Here is a 14063-nt window from a genome sequence, read left to right as displayed (position 1 = left end):
ACCTAAGGTGATATCTACAAGAATCAAGAGTTGTTGTTGTTGTTGTTGTTGTTGTAGGGCAACTGGGAAACTAGCCAAGTCTCCTAACTCCAAGCTAGGGTTCTTTCTACTTTATCATAATGAAAGTTTCAATTAAATATGAAATCTCACATAACTATTAGAGATTGGCACCATTTTTAAACTGCCATTTTTTGGTCTTCCTGGTTCTGTTGCACAATTATATGCTGCACAACAATCCATATGGAGATATTTGTGTACTTATTAATGAATATTGTTTTATTGACTATAGATTATAAATTCACATTGCCAGAATTTAAACTGCTTTTACGTGGCACACATGGGACATTCAATCAAATATTTAAATACTATATAGCAATGATAAAGCCTTTCCTGGTCCCTGAAATTAGCATTTCTTTCTTCCCAAACTACTTACTTATTTATATATATTTTCTTTCTATAGAGTGTCTCAAAAATCTTTTAAGTTATAAAAGCTGTAGTTTAATCTATTAATCTATTTATACATGTATTAATCTATTAATACACGCTTGTTGACTAATCAATTAGTAGAAAGACATTTCTAGAGAGCTAAATCACACAATCCTCTGGACCCAGAGTCACAAATCCCTGAGTTCAAATCTAGATTCAAATATTTACTAGCTCTATAACCTGGGATAGTCATTTAACCTCTACTTTAATTTCACCATCTATAAAATGGGAATAATAGCAGCACCTATCTCATTGGCTTGTTATGAGGAGCAAATGAAATCATATGTGTAAAATGCTGCAGATCTTGAGTGTTATAAAAATGCTAGCTATTATTAAGTTGGAAGAAATTTTGGATCACATGTTACAGGAATTTAAATCAATCTTTCTGGGAAACATCTATGAAGAGTGTAATGAATTCTTTATCTTTGTAGCTCTAAGTGCTAGAAAAGAACACTTGGCTGTTCTTATGGCTAATCATGCAGATAGGTCATAATTTCAACATATTATTATCATTTAATGATAATTATTAAAATTAGTGATAATATATTATTGTCGATATTAATATTATTAATAACAATCTCAACTTGAAATGTCAACATGGAGTGAAGGAATCTCTGGGAATGAAACCTTTTCTTGATGAATATCAGCATCTCCTCTACTGCTTAATCTTGGAGAGGTAGCTGGGACACTAAGAATTTAAGTGTCTTGCTGCTGATCACAAAGGGAATTCTGTGTCACAGGCAAGACTTGAAGCCAAGTTTTCCTGATTCCAAGGCTGGCCTTCTCTCATTATATATCCTATCACCTGTTATTTATGTATTCACAAATATCAAGGGGCCATTATACATGCTCAATATTGAAGATGTATATTTGTCAAATGCTTTGCAAAAGTTAAAGTGCTATGTAAAGGCTAGCCATTATTATCATATAACTGCAAATTTTTTCTCTAAAGTTGTATCCTTGTACCTCATTAAAAAGCAAAGAAGTCAGCTGAGTTTGAAAGACTATGCCCACAAAAGGTTAATCTTACCAAGTTGAAAGGGCTGCTAGGATAAGGCAATGATCCACCATATCTTTCATCCCAAAGAACTTATTCTAGACTGGGCATCAGATAATAACTTAAGAGAGTGGCCTCTCCAAGGTCAACAGAGTGAAGCTGAAGCTGAAAGATATTCATGGCTCACTCCAGGGCTACAAAGAAGTTATGATTTCCTAATACTGGTCATGGTCCTACCACACTTCAATGAACAATCTTTAAGTGGCATAAAGTTATTTCATAGACGATCTTGCAATATTCTTCTCCAAAGTGAGCTAGAACCACCACTTGACCTTAACTTTATAATAGTAACCAGAACATCGCCATCATCACCCCCACTACCACTAGCATTTTCTCGAGCAAAATGCTTTATAAATATTTTATACTCACAATGAACCTTAGTGACAAGTGCTATTATTATCCCCATTTTAAAGAAGGGGAAGCTTTGAGATTAAGTGACTTGCCTAGGGTCACAGCTAATTATCTTGACTCTGGATCTGAACTCAGGTCCTTGTGACTCCAGGTCCAACACTCTTTCCATCTAGTTGCTTTTACATTTATTATTTGCTGACATAACTAGAATCTGTGTTGTGATAAGTTTAGACTGAGAGTCCATAGCATTTAGAAAGGTTCAAGAAACATAATTTGGGGTAATTAATCATTTTATTAATAATGTCAACATATTAGTAAAAGGATGATCATTTAGCCATCATTTTCTTAGATCATTCAAAAAGATGAAAATCAAATCTGATTGGTTAATAATTAACGAGAGAATAAATATTGAAATGAAGAGCTGGACCTAAACTTTCATTAAAGTCATTTACTTCTCAATGCCAATCCTGGGCAAGCTATTCAAAGGAATTATGCTCCACCCCAATATAAGGGGAGGGGCAGGGTGGAGTAAGGCGGGGGGAGAGAGGTTAGTTGGATCTTGCTAAATTCTGAGGCCAAGAATGGTCTTTTACCTCTTTTTTCCTATTCCCAGTGAGCACCTGTTAGAATCCTTACAAAGTGACAAGTCAGTTGCCTAATTTAGCATGGTACTTAGCAAATTCTCTAACTCACTAATGTAGTTAAGTCTCATTGGAGTTCACAAGCACGGGAGATTCATAAAGTTAACTTTGTAACCTCCCATAATCCCACTCCCAGAGGAATCAACCTTTGAGAGAGCATAAAAACGGCTGAGCTCGGTCAGCAGGGTCAGTTGAAAAGATTCAGAGTGAAGGAGCGTCAGTTGAAAGATTGCCCCGAGTCAGAGTTGAGCTAAAGCCAGAAGTCACTTTGGAAGATTGACAGAGTGAGAGTTCAGTTCGAGAGATTGAGAAGCTAATCTGCAGTCAGGCAGAACCAAGATTCGGGGAGAAGCTGAAAGAAAGCTAACTGGGCTATTTTGGGAGAAACAATAAAGAATTACTTTAACACCTGGCTGCATTTGAAGTGATTATTACATGGAACTGAAACTAAGGCTGCCTCCAGAAAACTTCCCCAAGAAACCTTCTCCCAGAGAGAATGATCTTATATTATAAAAAAGAATATATAAAAAAAGATCTTATATTATAAAAAACACCACATTTTGGCACCCAATGTGGGGCTGACAGGACCCTGATTCCAGTGGAAAAAATCTCCTTAACCCAGAAATTAGGGTGAGTACAACAAAGAAATTTTGTTTAAAAAATTAAAGTAGAATTTCAGCTAAGATGGGACAGATGTTTAGAAAATAGCCTTCTGTTTCTGTTCAAGGAAAATGTTTAGAGAGCATTGTCAAAGTTATGGAAAGCCAAGATTTGATTATAATTTTGGAGCAGATCACTGAACTTTTAGAAACTGTAAAGCACATATATCCTTGGTTCTCTATTGGAAAAAACTGGATCTAAATGATGGAAATTAGTAGGAAAGCAACTGGGTGAACACTACAATTCCAATCCAAACTCAATGGAGTGGAAATTAGTAGGAGAGGATCTTTATCAATTCTGCAATAAAAATGCAATTTTCAAAGACATACTTAATACATACAATTTAATACAACTGGCTTTAGGAAATTATGTAAGTGTTAGAATGAGGAAAAAGAAACAAGAGCAGGAGGGGGAGGTGCCAACTAAACTAAGTGAAAAAGAGGAAGAATCAGATAAGAATGGAGTTAAGTACAATTTTGAGTGTGATACTTCACAGCAGGAGAAATTAGATCATTCCATATCTCATGACCCTCCCCCCTCAATTAACCGTTCATGGGTGGAAGCAGAAGCTGGAGGGGGAGAGGCAGTAATTCAATTAGAACCACCTATTAAGGAGCCTGTGACAAGATTAGAAAAGGCATTGATTAAGGCAAAAAATGAAGGAGAAGATATATCTGATTTTATAAATGCATATTCTGTGATAGAAGAGTTTGACTCTTCAGGTCAAAAAGGGAGAAGATACACTCCTTTTAATTTGGAAAAAATTAAGGATTTGTAAAAGGGATGCAATCTTTATGGGGCTACATCATCTTATGTGAAGATGTTACTAGATAGTTTGTCTTATGAAATCTTAACCCCAAGTGATTGGAAATCCATAGCTAGGACATGTTTAGAACCTGGACAAAATTTGTTGTGGCTTTCGGAGTTTTATGAATTATGTAGGATTCAAGCCCAAGGCAATAGGCAAACAGGAACTAATGTACAAATAGCTTTTGACCAACTAGCTGGTGAAGGTCAGTATGGAGAGAATTCAGAACAGATTTATTATCCCATACCAGTGTGTGAGCAAATTTCTAAGGCTGCAATAAAAGCTTGGAGTTCTCTCCCCAGACAGAAAGATGGATGCAAAGCCTTCACAAAAATAGAGCAAGGTCCCAAAGAATCTTTTGCTGATTTTGTGGGACATTTGCAAATAGCTGTAATAAGAACCATTGGAGATAATGCAGCTATAGAAATAATGACCAGACATCTAGCTAAGGAAAATGCCAATAAGGTTTGCAAAAGAATTATATGGGGACTAGACAAAGATGCTCCTTTAGAGGAGATCATAGGGCGCTGTGCCACAGTGGGCACAAATGCTTATTATACCCATACTATGATGAACATGGGAAGACAGGCTCCCTCTTGGCAAAGGACTTCTAGAGAAAATCGTCAATGTTTTCAGTGTGGAAAAGTTGGACATCTAAAAGCTCAGTGTAGATATAGAGATAGAGTGAGAGGACAGGGTGAGAGAATAAAACCCAAAACCCAAAATAAAAATGCCACAAGGGTTAACGCTGGACCTCAGACTGTAGATTGACCCAGGGAAATGAGAGGCAGGGCCCAGCTCCAAGATATCATACAAAAGACAGATGGGGCATCCTGGCAGCTGAGGTTACACCCAGAGAGTCTTTAGAAGGTCAGGACTCTGATGTGATCAATCAGCCTAAAAATAATCACATGGCAGAAAGAGATTACAGTTGGGTAAAATACAGGCTTTTTAACCCAATAGGGTAGTGTCCAGTGCAAACAGCTCCAATGTAATTGCCAGATGATGAAGAGAAATCCCAAAAGTGGTAAATAGAAGGGAATTAGATAGGTTAACTGCCCAGAGAGAGGGTCTGTTTATATTCCTACAGACAGAGAAGGAAACAGATGGAGAAGGAAACAGATGGGTGGCAACGAGCATCTGGAGAGAGACAAAAAAGGAGAAAAACCTCAAAGCAAAGAAGAAGATTTAAGAAACATCTGATACTGAAAGAGCATGGCTGACAATGAGACTGTTAAAAGAACTTTAAAATCTTCAGGAATCAGATGTCTAACACAACATGACTGTTTCAAGGACTTGAAAACCAGCAGGAATCATTGGATTCCTTGAGATGAAAAATTATTGATGAGACTATTGCAGTACTTCAAAGCTTGCAGGAATTATTGGATTCCTGGCACATGAACTAATGGACAATGGATTCCTTTTGGACAATTTCTAGCACTTATGGACATGTATAAATTCTCATGTTGATTCATGTTATTTGTTATATCACTACTAGCCTGTGTTATATTTCCATGTGCTTATGTAATTATGTGTAATGCCTCCCATATTGATGGATTTATGTATATCTGTTTCAAATGAGCCCCTTTAGAAACCCACTAATCTGATTTGATTTCCCATTTCCTTTGGTGTTTTCATCTCCCTTACTAAGATGTCAGGGAGTGTGTGACCACCTTCTTTTTATAGTGTTTTTACTTCTTTTTTGAGCAGTCAGGGAAGGCGTGATCACCTTTTTGGGGGGGTTCTCACCTCCTTGAGAAGTCAGGGAGGTCATGACCACGTTAGGTTCTAAATCAAAAGAAAGCGTGCCTTACCCATTCATCAAATAGAAATACAATTAGTATAACATGACACATGAGGCAGCATGATAAATTTCAAGTCAGACCATCTAGTTTAAACTTGATTCTTCTCCTTAGTAACTTTAACTTTGGACAAACTACTCTAGAAATCTCAGTTTCCTCATCTGTAAAATGAGGGGTTCGAAATATATAATTGTTAAGATCCATCCTACTCTAAATCTATAATCCTATGATTCTGAGAACTTTAAAGATCAAATGCTTTAGTTAATTACTCCTTTTCCAGGACTACTACTTTCTACATATATAACACAGTGAAAGGAACACCAAATTGATAACACCTACTCTGTGCCAGGTACTATGCTAACTACTTTACAAATATTTCACATTCTCCTCACAATTAAATGGTCTGTAAGTGATGTGAGGCCTAAAATTTGAACTCAGGTCTTCCAGACTTCAAACCCAGTGTTCTAACCTGCACCTCTACTGCCTAGAATCAGGAAAACTAGATTGTTGTGAAATTTTGGCTTCAGCTTCCTTTGTCTGTAACAGGACTAGTTTGTTCCTTCAGTTCCTTCCTTATAGAGAAGAGTTTCATCATCTACTAAATGAGAGGAAGCATTTACTATCTACTTACTATCTCCAGAGCTGGAGAAAATCATTTCCCTTAATTCTTCAGGTGTAAAATGAAGCATTTAGATGATCCTGACAGTCCCTGACAGCTCTAATCTAGATTTTGATCTATCTGGATTCATTCTCTGATTCCCATACACAGTGGATATCTGAAAGCTGACACCATAAAAAGGGATATACTATCTAATCCAGAGCATTTTTAATTTACCTGAATTGTATAAATAAGCAGCTGATACAGTGGTTAAAAGTTGACTTCTTTGGAAAAAAGATCTGGTTTGAAGTCCTAGCTTGGACTTATCCTGGCTTTCTGTATTCCAGAGAAAGTCACTAAACATCTTAGTTCCTCTAGAACTAAGGCAATGCTTCTAAAAGGGGACAATAAAAAAGGAAGGAAGGTGCGCGATCTGCATGGTTATGAGGAGTTTTTCTAATGGGAAGATCCCTATACCGATGAAATCACAGGTCCAGTTCCTTTTTACAATATAAATGCATTGTAAAGAGAGAATGCTGTGCTCTAGACAAATGAAAAAATCTTTTCATTCAGGAATAACGTTCTAAGAACAAATATTTGTATTCCTATATTAAATATCTATGGAATGTATTGATGAGACTATTTACATGTTTATAAACCATGTAGAAAGGTAATCCACCCTCCCGAAAACCTAAAACGATCTCTGCAGAGGAAAAAAAAATCCTAGAGGCCTCTAATCTCCTGCCCCGCCCCACCTCCACGATAAACAGCTAAGGCTTGCCCTTTGGACTTACCCAATGACAATCAATCCTTTTTTGCTGCTGAAGCTGCTCCAGTTGCTGCTGCTCCTGCTGCTCGCGGGGTCCCGAACCTGCCGACCGCTGCTGGGGTGCAAGGCCCGACAGCGGTGCCAGCCCCCACGACCCCCATGCATGAAGCAGGCAACTGGTTCCCCCTACCCCACGGGAGCTCAGGGCTTACAATCTCCTCGCTCCCCTACTCCCACTCCGCGACCGCCCCTTCTTCCAGGGCCTACGCCCCCTCGGGGCGTGCGGCCGTCCCCCTAGGAATCCAACCCTGGCTAGTCCTGCGCATGGACCTCCACAATTAGGTCCAAGGGAATGCGTTCCGGACAGAGTTTCCCGTCAGGGAGCACGGGCTGCCTGGAGTCCTGGAGCTGGTCAGCTCCGGCCATGGGCTCCTGAGGGGTTCCTGGAAGACCCTTAGTGCTTCGCAGCCGCCCTTTATCCCGGGATAGCCTCGGTCTCTTCTCCTTGCTAGGTGGGCGTGGGAAGGCGTCCGGACCCAGCCAGCTTCCCTCCTGCCGGCCAATGACCTGAATGTTCTTCCTGGATTCTCTCTCCTTAGACAGCTTCGCAGCGTTTCCCAGACTTCCCTGCCCCCAGTCCTAGCTAAGCTGGGAAGAGCTGACCTTTCCTTCATCCCCCACCCCACCTCTGGCTCCCACTCCTCCCCGGAGCTTCCACGGTTAGCAGCATTTGCCTTCCAGGGACACTCGAGTAGATGAAAACATCCGCCAGTTTTCCCCTCTGGGGCAAGGGCGAGGAGCCTCCCCTAAGCAGATGCCAGATTTCATTGTCAAATGACAGGGAGGCACTCCCACCTCCAACCCCAGGAGGCCCAGTCAGACTCCTGGCCCCTTCCTGTTCTCCCAAAATTCCCAGACCACAAATTCCGGAACTCCTTTTACCTCTATGGTACCGGCGTACTGCCCCGGAGTGGTAATAAATCACTCAATACGGGGTGGGAAAATGGAAAGAACAAAGAAGCAAAACCAGTCCAGCAATCTGCTGCATCCCAAGAGCAAGCATCCTTACTCTCCAGTTTCCTCAAGAGGATGTTAATTCAGGAGCACCCCTCCCTCTGGATTTTCCTTCTCCAAATTAGAAGAGGGAGCCTGCTCCTTTCTGCCTCTCAACCAGCAAGAAAATCAAACTCGATTTGAACTAAGATTTCTTTAAGCATCATATGCCAATCACTGTTCTGGGCAAAGAAAGATCAGGATGAAATTGTCCTTGCTCTGGAGGGGCTTACATTCTACAGGGAAGGAAGCTTATAGGCATGTAAGTGACACGCTAATAGACAAAATTAGTGAAAGGTTTTTTGGGGGAAATTTTGGAGGGAAGAAGCTTTAAGAAAAAGCATTCTCAAACTGAATTCAAAAGGAAACTGGAAAGCACTTAGATTCCCAAAGTGAAGTTGTTGGATCCCTCTGGGAACTCAAGAGTCTTTCTGGGGATCCTAAAGTTCAAAATTATTTTCAAGATAATACTTTTCTCTTTTCCCAATGAGATATCTGTGTGAGGTCAGATAGTTCTCATATATTTCAACTAAAATCATCTCAAGCGATTGAAAGCAGAAGCACAGAGAATTCAGAGATCTGTCTTCTCTTCTCCGTATTTTTTTTTTTTTTTTTTTTTTTTTTTGCTTTGAGGAAGTTATTTTTTCATTCAAAAATGTTACTTATGTGAACATGTAATGGATTTATTAATTTTATTTTTAAATGAATCTTATTTTTAGAATGTAGCAGGTTTAATCTGAGAAACTAAATTTTTATAGACATGATCCACACAAACAAGTTTTATGGAGTCAAGTTTGCAAACTGCTGATCTAAACCTATATATATATATAGAGGAAACTGAGGCCATTAAGATCTTAGGATCATGGAGTTCATGATGGAAGAAACTGGAGGCCCTTTGGTTCAATCCCTTCATTCTATAGTTGATGAAATTAAGGCTCAGAGAGAACCAAATGACTTTTTGAATCAGTCAGTGATGGAGTTGGAACTGGAAGCGGAGTACCCTGTTTCCTGGTCAAAAGGTTTCTGGATCTCCACCAGCAGGCTATTAGGTCTTCCTCTATTTTACATGCTCAGTCACAAGATGGCTCTGGAAACCTTCTGGGTAATGTTCATCCATGCCAAGGTGAACTCCAGAACATGCTTCAATCACAATGCAAAGGCAGAACCATTTTCCTTAACTCTCTACTTTATATCAGTTACATCTGTTATAAGAGGGAGAAAGAGAATGAATAGGGCGTAAAGACCCAGGTTCGAATTCTGCCTCAGATGTATGACTTTGTGAAAATCACTTAACCTCCTTGGGCCTCAGTTGCATCATCTGTCAAATGATGGGATTGGACTAAGTAATTTTTAAAATCCCTTCCCAGTTTAAATTCTATAATCCTATTATCCTATTTTCTCCTCTCACTTCCACCAATCCCCACCATTCCAAGAGCATTTATTTGCCAATACAGGACTTCTTGAACATTTTCTATACATAGGTATATAGGTATGTAAAATAGATATACAAATGAAACATTTATGGTGATAAGTAATAAGTTTGCAACCTCCACATCCATTTATCAACTCATTCCAGGGCAAACCACAGTGTAAGAAGCTGGGCTTTATTAAATGTGAGGGTTACAAGTAGAAGAATGTAAAGAGATCACCACTCTCAAGGAGCATGCATTCTAACCTAAGAAATTCTGTTGTTCCTGATCCCAGAGTTTATCTCGTTAGTCCCTCCCTCTCTTTTCCCATTGCCACCATCCTAGGAAAGGCCCTCACTACTATCCTGGGAACAGACATCTTCCTCTCATAACTAGTTTTTATGTAGCACTTTAAGGCTTCAAAGTCTTTTATACATATTATTTCACGTGAGTCCCATAACTTCCCCAGAAGGCATGTGCTATTATCATTTTACAAAGGAGAAAACTGAAGCAGAGGGCAGTTAAGTAACTTGTCCAGAGTCACACAGCTAAGGAAATTCTAGGTGGAATTGCAAATCAAGTCTTCCTGGCTCCAACTAAAAAGCTCCATCCTGTTATTGAGATTTTTATTAGTTTTTCTATCGTTCCTCAATTACAAAAGTTCAAATTCCTTATTTTGTCATTCAAAACTCTTGACAGTACTTCCATCATTGTCTGCTGCAGACCACATGTATATGAAATACTGTAAGAAGACCACTAGGTGTCCACCTTTGCTTTCTGAAGGGGAGGAGGGCACAGCACTTTTGTTTATGTATCTTAGATTTAATAAAAACAAAGAGTGCTGAGTCTGTGGTTCCTAATCTGTTGCTTTTTCCACTATTCCACCTTTTTGGAATTGGAATTTTATGACATTAGAATGTTTCTGCTTTGTCATCCATTCATCGTGTTAAAATTTTAAAACATCATTTTCTCCATTATCAACTTCTATGAATTTCTAACTCTATTTCTTTTTTTTTTTTAATAATATCTCTTTATTTTCAAAATACATGCAATGATAGTTTTCAATATTCACCCTTGCAAAACCTTGTATTTCAAATTTTTCTCCCTCCCTTTCCTGCACCCTGTCTCCTAGACAGTAAGTAATCCAATATAGGTTAAACATGTGCAATTCTTCTAAATATATTTGTATGTTTATCATGCTGCACAAGAAAGATCAGATCAAAAAGGAAAAAAAGGAAAAAACGACAACAAGCAAACAACATCAAAAAGGTGAAAAAACTAATTTGTGATACACATTCAGTCCCATAGTCCTCTTTCTGGATTGCAGATGGCTCCCTCTATCACGTCTCTTGGAATTGGCCTGAATCACCTCAGTGCTGAAAAGAGCCAAGTCCATCACAACTGATTATCAATAATCTTGCTGTTGATGTGTAAAATGTTCTTTTGGTTCTACTCACTTCACTTAGCATCAGTTCATATAAGTCTTTCCAGGCCTTTCTGAAATCAGTCTGCTGATCATTTCTTATAGAACGGTAATATTCTGTTATATTTCATATATCATAACTTATTCAGCTATTCCCCAACTGACTGATATCTACTCACTTTCCACTAAAAAAGGGTTGCTACAAATGTTTTTCCACATATGAGTCCTTTTCCCTTTTTTGTGATCTCTTTGGGATACAGATTCAGTAGAGACATGTACAGTTTGATAGTCCTTTGGTCTAGCTATATTTCTTGTTCAACAACTATATATGAAGCATTTATTATGTGCCAAGTACTGTTCAAAGTCCTGGAGGTTAAAAAAAAGTTAAGATAAGGGAAAGAGAGAGCAGGGAAGGGAAGGGATTGTATATGCTGGTATTTTGTATATAATATTAGACAATGTAATATTCAATATAAATATAATATATGTAATTTATATTGTTAAGGGGCAGGTCAATTCTCTGAGAGTCTCCACAGCTGTGGATCATAGCATCTGAAGAAGGTGCAGGGCAGCCTTTGCTGACACAGGTGTTGCTTGTGGACTGGGAATGAAATAAATTGGAGGCAGAGGGAAGAGGAGAGAGGTCAGACAACACAATGGCCTCTTAGTCAGAGAGGTCAAAGAACAACAACTGCCTTTCAATCTCCTTGCATCATCCTTTCACACGAGGAGATCCATTCTGCAAGCCTGGGTTGGATCTCCAGCAGCCACTGTCAAGTGGCTCCCACATTACAACATATATTATACCTTGTATTTTTACATAATAATGCAATATACAATATATTACATAAGTTTTATAAATATTATCAATAAGTAGTCACTTCTGAGAGACAAAAAAACCAAAAATGAATCATTAAGAGAAGCTGAGCTTCCAGGAATGAGGAAGTAATCATTCCTCTGTATTCTGTTCTGATCAGACCATATCTGAAGTATTATGCCCAGTTTGGGCACCACAATTTACAAAAGCATTGATAAATTGAAGCACCTTGATTTAACTTTCTCTCTCCCATCATCTCCAAACAAATCCCCAATTTATTTCATTCTGGCTTGCTCTGATTACATTCCTTCTGTTAAAAGATATCCTTGAAATACATATATGATGGGGCCATCATTTGTACATTTTATTGGCCAATTCTCTCTCTCTGGATTCAAGATTCCTTTTGGTTTTTTATCAGTACCTGTAAGTCTTTGTTATCCTTTCCCAAAGAAGAATCTAGGAAACTTTTGGAGAAAACCTTCTTTTCAATACCACAATGAAAACTACAAGCCAGTCATTATACAAGTTTTGTATAGATGATTGACTGATAGGGAGAGGAGGACACAATAGATTTCTTTTCATTGCTCAGAGTACACAGAACAGAGTGGAGAACCAAGCTCGGACAATGTTGTCTTGTTTCTTTTTGTTTTCTGTCTTACAAAGTAAACTCATTCAAACTAGGGCTGTGTTGTTTTTCCTTTTCTCAAGTCTCATAATGTTATTCCTTAACCAAACATATGATGTTATCAGGAAAAAAAGAAAAAGCAACTGAAATGAGAAAAAAAAGACTACTTTGTTAGTTAAAAAAAAAAAAATAATTGAAGGAACAGGCTATTGACACTCTGAAGTTGATCAAAATGACTAGTGTGCACAGTCACAGATCAAGATCTTTTATATAGTAAGTTCCTGATTTTAAAAAAATATTGTTGAATAGTCTAAAAATGACAATCACTATGTATCCTTTAATCAGCTCATTTAGATCATGGAAGCACTGAAAATTGTGAGATAAGAAATCGTCTTTCTCTGTAGCAGCTAAATTCTTTGTAAAATTGAGTTAGTATTTAATCTTTCTTTTTAAAAGGCTCACAGGACTTATAGTTAAAAGATCACCTATAATCTTATGCGATCTGAAATCTTTTCAAATGAAGAAATTGAGGCCCAAGCTTACAAAAGTAGGAAGTAGCAGATATGGTATTGCACCAAAGTTTCCTGTCTTCAAACCCAACGTATTCTGTTTGCTAAACCTTGTTCCAATTGAGTGATTCATGATCCCCTTTGAGATTTGCAAAGGATGTTCCAAAGGGATCACAATAAAAAAAATTTAATGGTATTGTAAGCAGTAAATTACTACAAAGAATATTATGAGTAGTATATTAAATCATCCTGTAGATTTGCAACAAATTAAGGTGTTCGTGAAGCAAAAAACATTTGAAATCACCATGTAGCCTTGAAAAACTGCAGGAGCCATTGCTTATCTAAACAAACAAATGAATTCCACTGAGCTGAAATGCTAGGTGTTTGACATTTTGTGTTTCTATCAGTTACTATAGAAGGTACAGAGATTATTATAATCTGTATTGTATATGGTGAACAATTGAGAAATCACAAATATTACATTAGAAAGTAAACTCCTTCAGAACCAAGAGAACATTGTACACAGAGACAAGATTATGTGATGATTAACTATGATGGACTTGTCTCTTCTCAATAATGCCATGATTTAAGCCAATTCCAATAGACAGGATAGAAAATGCCATCTGCATCCAAAGAGAACTATATAAACTGAATATGGATCAAAGAATAGTATTTCACTTATTTGTTTTTTTCATTCTTATGTGTTATCCCCATTTGGTCTGATTTTTCTTGCACAACATGACAAATATAAAAATACATTTTAAAAACTGCACATGTTTAACCTATATCAGATTACTTACTGTCTTGGGGAGAGGGAATTAAGAAAGGAAGAGAGAAAAATTTTGAACACAAAGTTTACAAAAACAAATGTTGAGGGGCAGCTAGGTGGCACAGTGGATAAAGCACTAGCCCTGAAGTCAGGAGGACTTGTGTTCAAATGTGACCTCAGACACTTAACATTTCCTAGCTGTGTGATCCTGGGCAAGTCACTTAACCCCAATTACCTCAGCAAAATAATAATAATAATACCAAATATTGGAAAACTATCTTTACAT

General features: G+C 37.9%; 1 protein-coding gene across 1 annotated transcript in view; it reads right to left on the bottom strand.

Moving 5' to 3' along the window:
* Positions 1–8035, bottom strand: part of FAM149A (family with sequence similarity 149 member A) — a 47115-nt gene extending 39080 nt beyond the window's left edge. Inside the window, exon 1 of the mRNA XM_051964272.1 lies at positions 7198–8035. Coding sequence (XP_051820232.1) covers positions 7198–7337 — 140 coding nt within the window. The 5' untranslated portion in view covers positions 7338–8035. The remainder of the gene's footprint in view (positions 1–7197) is intronic.
* Positions 8036–14063: the final 6028 nt, after the last annotated feature.

Source organism: Antechinus flavipes, chromosome 6 (genome assembly GCF_016432865.1).
Source record: "Antechinus flavipes isolate AdamAnt ecotype Samford, QLD, Australia chromosome 6, AdamAnt_v2, whole genome shotgun sequence".
NCBI lineage: Eukaryota > Metazoa > Chordata > Mammalia > Dasyuromorphia > Dasyuridae > Antechinus > Antechinus flavipes.
This window is presented reverse-complemented; position numbering and strand designations above follow the sequence as displayed.